The sequence below is a fragment of the Ipomoea triloba genome, chromosome 12 (genome assembly GCF_003576645.1).
Source record: "Ipomoea triloba cultivar NCNSP0323 chromosome 12, ASM357664v1".
Taxonomy (NCBI): Eukaryota; Viridiplantae; Streptophyta; class Magnoliopsida; order Solanales; family Convolvulaceae; genus Ipomoea; species Ipomoea triloba.
Window position 1 is genome coordinate 5,837,799 of NC_044927.1, and position 8,327 is coordinate 5,846,125.

General features: G+C 36.4%; 2 protein-coding genes across 2 annotated transcripts; one reads left to right on the forward strand and one right to left on the reverse strand.

Moving 5' to 3' along the window:
• Positions 1-442: 442 nt before the first annotated feature.
• LOC115998327 (peptide deformylase 1B, chloroplastic) lies at positions 443-3,737 on the forward strand. The gene is made up of 6 exons (XM_031237867.1): positions 443-762; positions 865-1,003; positions 1,139-1,331; positions 2,289-2,399; positions 3,110-3,172; positions 3,327-3,737. The coding sequence occupies exons 1-6, from the start codon at positions 540-542 to the stop codon at positions 3,426-3,428; spliced, it is 831 nt and encodes a 276-aa protein (XP_031093727.1). The 5' UTR covers positions 443-539; the 3' UTR covers positions 3,429-3,737.
• Positions 3,738-4,341: 604 nt separating this feature from the next.
• LOC115998570 (polygalacturonase At1g48100) lies at positions 4,342-6,815 on the reverse strand. The gene is made up of 6 exons (XM_031238166.1): positions 6,444-6,815; positions 6,200-6,331; positions 5,889-6,086; positions 5,596-5,803; positions 4,944-5,134; positions 4,342-4,830 (listed from the first exon to the last, which is right to left on the reverse strand). Exons 1-6 carry the CDS (start codon positions 6,759-6,761, stop codon positions 4,453-4,455), a joined length of 1,425 nt encoding a protein of 474 aa, XP_031094026.1. The 5' UTR covers positions 6,762-6,815; the 3' UTR covers positions 4,342-4,452.
• Between the last annotated feature and the right edge of the window lie 1,512 nt (positions 6,816-8,327).

Sequence of the window (8,327 nt, forward strand, 5' to 3'; positions counted from 1 at the left end):
AAGGTATATTATTTGAGTAGTACTGAAGGTATGACAAATAATTTATCTTCATTGTATAAATAATTGAGGTAAATCCAATTCTTTAAACTAATTTGTCATAAAAATAAGTTTAAACCTCAAATCTAACAAGTTATTTTTTTTTTGGATACTATTGAAGGCCAACAAAGTCAACATTGCCCCTTGAAGCTCGAACTCATGACTTCTCACTTGGGAGAATCACTTCATACCGCTGGACCACAAGACCTTTAGCTCTAACAGTCCTTTAATATCCCTTATTTTAGAGAATTCTTAAGAGGAGGTAAGTTGTAGAATGTGTTTATGAATGCTTGTTTATTTCTTAGGATTTTACCTGAGTTGAAATCTGGATATTTGTTGACCACACTATACCACTGAGCTATGATAGAGATGGTCAGAAGGAGGATCATATAGTATTGCACAGACGTGGATAACGTTATATTCCTTGTATGATTTTGTTTTTGGTACACCGTGCACCGTTAAGTTACAAAGATTAGTGCTCCGTTTCCCAGTTTCATGTGGCGATGGCGGGTGCGACTATGCTCCACTCATCGTCTCAATCTCTTCTTCCCTCGCTGGCTCGTCGCTATTCTCTGCTCTTCGATAGCTGTTTCCATTTCCGCCGCCTCATGTCAACTGGCCGCCTCTTCCATTCCATAAACCCTAATAAACCTTCACCGCTAGCCGTTCGAGCGCAGGCTAGGCGAAGCTTATCTTCGAATAAAGTCAAGGATGAACTTGCATCTCGTAAAAACCTATTTTTTTCTACTTCTTCGAAAATTTTAACGCCCAACTTTAGTTCTATTGACTGATTATTTATTTATTTATTTATTGTTAATTTGTGGTTAGCTGCCGATTTGTGTTTTGAGGGACCTCTGAAAATTATAGTATATCCGGATCCTATACTTAGAGCAAAGAATAAAAGAATTGGCACGTTTGATGATAATTTGAAGAAGCTAGTAGATGAAATGTTCGATGTAATGTATAGGTGAGTTTTGTGGCCTTCCTAATCAATCTGGAGTTAGCAAGATTGTTAGGCTGAATGTTCATGATTTTGAGTGGTTTGATTTTTTTTTTTTTTTTTCCCTCATTGAAAGTTCTCTGTTCATACCCTATTTTGCAGAACTGATGGCATTGGGCTGTCAGCACCCCAGGTTGGAATTAATGTTCAGCTTATGGTATTTAATCCTGTTGGTGAGCGGGGTGAAGGAGAGGAAATTGTTCTTGTAAATCCACGGGTCACCAGATATTCCAGAAAGATGCTGCCATATAATGAAGGTTGCTTATCTTTTCCTGGGATTTATGCTGATGTAGAGGTATTAATTCAATTATCTATACCAGTGGTTTTCTAATCTTTCCTACTATTGACCTTAGACTCATTACTGGTTGGATGCATGATGATTATTCATTTTCTTTCCTCATTCTCTTATTAGTAAGCTCAGAAAGAGTTCAATTTTAAGCTGCTTGCATGAAAGGATGGAGCTTCTCTTGCTTGGAACATGAACTTCTGTGTCATATGTAGCAATCACATGCATGTGCATTTTTCCCTCTTGTAACAATCTTTCTGGAAAGAAAAATAGGTCAACAGAATAAAATCAAGTACCTTGTTAGTGTTCCCTATGGAAATTGGGTATTTTTCATTACATTAGGGTCTAGCTTCATGTCAAAAAAATTCAACAGACCTCCATGTATGTTCTGTATCTTACAGTCTTGGGTTTATTTGACACTTACATTTTGTTATTTATGTCTCACTTGCTCCTTATTACCTGGTGGGTATAGTATTTTTAACCTGTGCTCCCTATGGAAATTGGCTATTTTTCATTACATTAGTGTCTAGCTTCATGTCTGGAACATGCAATATGACTCCTTGTATGCTCTTTATCCTACACTCTAGGGTTTATCTGGCACTTACATTTTGTCAGATGAAGGATGTTCTTTCAATTTAATTTTCTTTGAATTTGTCTCCTTGCTCCTGATTACCTGGTAGGTATATTGCTTTCAACCTTTCAATGACTGCTTAATTGTTTAATGTCTAATTTTCCAAGCATAGGAATTATTTTTTATATATCAGAGGGGATAGGATGGATTCAAACTCTAGAAAAGGATTTAGCTTACCAAGCTAAAGCTTATATCCCTTGAATAATTGCAAATAGCTAGTATGAATCTGCCCATAAGCTGCTTCAACACTAGATTCATGAACTTGCTGAATGTACTTAAATGTTCTTTGTTAAAGTGAATTTTGACAGACTGGTTATCCATATTTTCAATTCCAGAGACCAGATTCTGTGAAGGTAGATGCACAGGACATAAATGGGGCTAGGTTTACAGTTGGATTGACAAGGCTTCCTGCACGGGTCTTCCAGCATGAATATGATCATTTGCAGGTGCTTCTTTAGGAAGTTTGCTATATTATTGTTTCAACTGATATTTCTCAAACTTAGGCTCAATTTGGATGAGCTTATTTTCATCTTATTTGGGCTAACCTACTACTGTAAGGACATAGATTTCTTTGCTACTGTGTTTGGATATGCTTACAAAAAGAGTGTGGGGATTTCAAAACGCTGTTTTGAGCTTATTTCTATAAGCTATATTTCAAGTATCTTTAAACAAAAAGCTGAAAAACATTTTTACATAAGTCAGTTGAAATGATGAACTTATTTAAGCTCTGTTTCTAATTTAGATGCACAAAGACATATTCCTTTTATATTTTTTTTGGGCAATGAGGGAAACCTATAGCCATTACCTGAAGGTGTGCATTGGATAAACCCCACTCTTGTGTGTAATAGCTTGCAAACCACACAGGAGAGGCAAATCGCACTGGGAAGACCCTGTGTGACGGGCTTGACCGAGAGGGTGTTGGCAAGAATAAAATGTGTGACCTTTTGGTACTAGAATCATGCTCCACCCACTTGTTCACCCCTTTCGGGGCCAAAGACATATTCCTTGAATGTAGGGTTAGGTGATTGTTTAAGTTGTTTTTATGATTTCTAAAGTGTTTTTCTCTTCTTCTAACACTAGTACACTTTGCAGGCTAAAACATCATATTTAGATTGCCATGACTACCCTTGACTATGTACTATTAATGATTGTGCAGGGAATTCTTTTCTTTGACCGAATGTCTGATGAAGTCCTAGACACTGTGCGGGAAGATTTAGAGGTTGGTACACAAATTATACAGTTATCTATTCTTTTACATTTTATATTGTATTTTGATGTTCTTGAAACTTGAATGTGACATCAATACAAGATTTTATCAAGTCTATTGAAGTTTTGTAAATTAGTTTGCTTATCATTGTTTCTGGTGTTACCAGGCTTTGGAAAAGAAATATGAGGACAGCACTGGGCTGCCAAGCCCTGAAAGGATAAATACCCGCAAAAGAAGGCAGGCTGGTGCTGGATTTGGAAAATCATGAAGAACACTGGAACTTGTGAGTTGCTGCAGTTTTGGAATATTAGAGAGTTTTCTTTTCTTGTCTAGAATCCCTAGGTTTTATATTTTACCAACATGTGAAACTTTTACTTTTTATATATCAAGGTAACATTATTGGGCGAAGTACACATTTTAATACAAGTGTTTGCGCACTTTGTGAGCTATTGGTTCATTATACCCTTATTAATTTTTATTGCTCTATGATGTTTTTTCTTTTATGAGTCATTGATACTCAGATTGGAAATATTTTGTCTGATATATTGCTGTAATAATAATAATTCCCTTATTGTGACATGATCTGGAAAGACAATTGTTAAGTTTGCAACATTTGGTGTTTTACTTATATGACTGCAATGTATTCTCTCTCTTGGGATAGTCCATTGATAGCATTTCAACATGGAGTAATAATTTCTTTAAAATATTGCCATATTGGTATAGTCTTCTTGAAGGGGAAGTCGTTCACCTTCTCTCTCATTTATGTTGTAATAATCTATTTGTCTACCTCGTTGAACCTGCTGAGTTCAAAATAGCAGGCTCTTTTTTTGTCCAGTTATTCTTTGTTTGTATCTGTCTCAAGTAATGCAGCACCATCACTTGTTGTTTAGTTTTTTCCAAATGGAACTTGCTGCGGTCGCAATCCTGCTGCTGTAAGTTGTCATTGATTACCTAAGCTCATCTCTGGTGACTTGATATAATAATTGTTCACATGCACATAAACTCTTACCTCTGTAAAGTGTAAAGGGGATTAAACAATTCTGTCATACATATCGTAGCTATTATTTGCCATATTTTCAAGTGGATATTCTCACTATTTGTGTAATCTAACTTTAAGGAGGGCTTTGGTTCAGTATACACTGAATTTTCTTTGTCAAAACATCTCTGACAAGAATGCGATATACCAACCATTTAAGAATATATAGAAATATAAATTTCATATTTTTACACTGGTAGTGACTGCTATAATTTATATGCCTTAGGATATATAGGAGAATGTTTTATTTTCTTTGTCAACAAGAATCAACAATCTTCTTTGGTTGCGTGGTTGTCCTTAAACAATCTATTCTTGGTGTAGTGCTTGTTTTCAGTTCTCCATAAGTTTCCCAGCAGAATGGATCATAAACTTCCTTTCCTGGTAATGGCTTCAGCTCTACCGTTGCCAATGTTACACCTGTGCAGGGCAAGGAGTCACTACAAGCAAAATGGACGGGTTTTGACGTATATGTTCCTTTTATGGACTGGTACGATATATCTGCTACTGCTACTGCTGATGTTTGGTTATGGCATTTGCCTCCATCACAATAAAATTGATCAATCATGATAGGTGTCTCAACTCCATAAACTTGAATATTAGAGAACATGATACCTTGGACCATGCCTGATCCACCCTGTGGTTTATTACAACAACAATCAGTATCTTAAGAGAGATTTAATGTGATTGACAGATACTAATAGGTTGGAAGAGACTTAGAGGATTTAAATTAAAAGAAGTTTGTTGTACCTGCCATGTCTTTATTCTTACACCAGTCATTGTATTTTGCAGTATGGAGTCACTGACAGTGATGTTTGAAACACAGGCTTTAGTGTCACCCTTGCCAAGCCCTCCTATGCTAATTCCATGACCAGGTCCACAGTTCACATTATGTATGTAGACAGCTGTGCATCCACTTTGTATGGAAATACAGTCATCTCCTATAAAATGTGTTCAGTATGTGATTGCATGTCAATTGGTGCAAAACTTGCTATTGATGTGGATAATAAACTTATATATCATTGAATTTTATTAGTGCTTCCTTGTTTAAGTTGACTAATATTTATCTGATACATCTATACATGGTTTTTGATGCACTAACTGGTCTAGTCCTGTCATGCTATTTAAAGTGATTGTATTGGCAGGTAATCTTATGTGTGATTGTGTTTATTGTTAGGAGTATGCAATTCCTTTCAATCGCCCAAAGTTTTTATGATTTTTTAACTGGTTGATGTGCTTTTATACTCTTCCTCATAAGTCAATGAACCTATTCTAAATTCTGTTTTTTTTTTCCCCCTAAATTAGTACTCTATGTAATAATAATGTATTTGATAAACTCAACTCTTGACTATTTAATGCATCAGATGATCAGAGGCATCATGAATTTAATCATCTCAATTACCACAAGCAAGATTTGTGCTGTGAATGGCAACATCCTTGGAGTTCTGTAGGTGAATTCCATCTGTGTTGGGGCTGTCACCTGGGGATGAAACACTGAAATTGAAAACCTGGACCCCTGTGCAACTGTCAAACTTGAGGTGTGTTTGTGGGCTGTTTTGGATAGTGATCCCTGTTACTGTAACATCGGTGCTTCCATAAAATCGAAGTGCCTGCACATAGATTTATAAAGTATTGAATTGAATTTATCCAATGTTATAGTGAAATATGGTATGAGGGTTTATCAGATATACTAACTGTTGGTTTGGTCTTTGGAAGTTTTTGGTCTACTAGATTGTCGTCTGTTGGGGAGCTATTCCACCAGACTGATCCCTGCCCATCTATGGTTCCCCGACCTCGTATTGTTATCCCTACGAGCTTTGTGAACTCGAGCCATTGAAGTAGACCTGATCCCCATGATCCAGAGCCAGTTGGAGCAATGATTTTCCCATCCAGCTGCAAAAGTTGTGGGGATTAATAGTTAATGTATTCACCGTTATTTAGAACTTGATTTATGAACCCATGCAACCAGATGGCAAAGTTTTGGCGTTGAAAGCCAAGCGTTTTACCTGGAAGACTATGTGCGGTTGACAGTTTGGTCCCGAGAATGAGATGGGTTTGACAAGGAACACAGATCCTGATGGTACCAGCATTGTGGATCCCTCCTGTTCACAAGCAGCTTGCCATGCTTGTTCGAACGCCTGGGATGTATAGTGAAATCAATTAACTATATGAGATATGACTGTACTATATTACTATCTCTGAGTCAAACATTCTGGGAAAAAGGAGGTACGTATTTCACACAAAACTTACTTTGGTGTCGTCTGCTTTCCCGTCACCTTTAGCACCATAGGCTAATACGTTGAAAGTGGGAGAACTCACACCTTGTTCTGGTGCTGTTGCAGTAGACTCTGCTTGTAGATTGTAACCCTCTTCTGCATGCGAGCGGACTTCGCTTCTCGCAAGTTCACCTTTGTAATGGCTGTATGCTTCTTTGTACGAAGCAAGAGGTCTGGTGATTTTTCTGTGCCTCTGGCGCCTCCCTTCCGTAGAGCACATTGCAGGTTCTAACGAGCACAGAATTGAGGTAATGAAAATGGTAAGTATTATGTTCTTTTTATTAGGCCTCATAATTATGAGTATGGGTAGTTACTATGGCTTTTGGTTTTGGAATGCAATGGAATAATTGCTATCTTTGGGTTGTGTTTAGTGAAGGTGGTTGTGGTCGTTTATATAGACAAAAAATGGCTGCAGTCGGATACTATGAATGATTGTATAGTACGTACTATGATATGTTAAGAGATTAGTGATATAATCAATTTGTCTTTACACATTTCCTGTACATGATTTGACTTGTTTGAAATACCAAAGGAACTCCATTAGTGGTTTTTTGGAGGTGTTTGTGTTGTGTTAGAAGATAGAGAGGCCGAGAGGGTGTAAATGAAATGTCACATTAGTTACTAATCATAGATTGGAGCGAAGATTTGTAGTGGCAACATAACACAAACTCACAGAGTAGCTTTTGTTACCTTATTCTATGAAAACAGTATGCATTGGTACTTTAGTGTTCAATGAACATAGTGTGGATTGGGATTGCATAAGAAACTTAGGTTAAAAAGAAAAAAAAAACGAGCTTTATAGTACAAGAGTTAAATTTTTGGATAAGTCTAATGAACTTAGAAACTCTTGTAAATTTCATTATTCTTTTAAAAAAATACATCCTTTAATATTCAATATTTGATTGTTAATACTGTTTATTATTGTTGTTGTTGTTGTGGGGGAAAAGTAAAATATGTGTTTTGAAGAAGCTATTGTCTTCTTGGGATACGAATTGGATTCTGAAGGTGGACGTTTGAAAAGTGAATCATCAGATTTTTCCTTGGATGGGAGGAAATTAAGGTTGATATAATTAGAGGATTGACAAATGATTTGGTTCCCATGTGTTTTCAGAGGGTGAAGAATTTTGATCTTTAAATTAAAAGAATTATAGAATCTGAATTATGAATATGGGTTGTCCTTTTATGGAATGCAAATATTATTTGTTTAATTGAGAAAGTGTACAGAAGAAAATGCATGCGTATCTTTGAGGGAGAGAGCACATGAGGATGAGGATATGGAATTTCATAGCCCAAGTAGCTGCGCTCTTAATTCCTAAAATCATGCAACGCAATACAAGGGAGTGTGAATGTTTTTGCACTTAGATTCCTTCTATTATGCACGTGATAACCTTTTCGTGCGCAACTGAAATATGGGATTCATTTTTCTATTCAACTTCACGGGCCAATCTTATTTCAATTAATTGCCTTCAAACCAAGAAACCATTTACAATTCAAGGTATTAAACCAAATCTCTTATCTGAACGCTCCACATTCGACATAATGGTGGAAGGAAAAATCACGGTAATTTAGTCACATCTTGAAAGGATAAATCATAATGACTTAGTGACTCTTTAAGTGGAAGGACTAATGTCTAGTACTCATAAGAAGTTCACCACATTAAATGTAACTCTCAGGTTGCCACTATCAAATCGCGATCTTACATTCTTGCCCATAATCTACCATATGAGTACTAATTGAGTTTCCCCGTACGAGCACACCCCTTCTTTTTTACTTAGTAGAAACCATGGCCCCTAGGATCTCTTAGTGACAATACAATTCTTTAATCTTTATCCACAAATATTATGGAAATAGTATTTAA

Coding starts and splice junctions, on each gene's coding strand:
- LOC115998570 (XM_031238166.1), bottom strand. CDS start 6,761: ATGAGGCCTAATAAAAAGAACATAATACTTACCATTTTCATTACCTCA. Junction 6,332..6,443: donor GGAAAGCAGACGACACCAAA/GTAAGTTTTGTG, acceptor TATACATCCCAG/GCGTTCGAACAAGCATGGCA. Junction 5,135..5,595: donor CAGCACAAATCTTGCTTGTG/GTAATTGAGATG, acceptor CACATTTTATAG/GAGATGACTGTATTTCCATA.
- LOC115998327 (XM_031237867.1), top strand. CDS start 540: ATGGCGGGTGCGACTATGCTCCACTCATCGTCTCAATCTCTTCTTCCC. Junction 2,400..3,109: donor ATGAATATGATCATTTGCAG/GTGCTTCTTTAG, acceptor ATGATTGTGCAG/GGAATTCTTTTCTTTGACCG. Junction 3,173..3,326: donor CTGTGCGGGAAGATTTAGAG/GTTGGTACACAA, acceptor TGGTGTTACCAG/GCTTTGGAAAAGAAATATGA.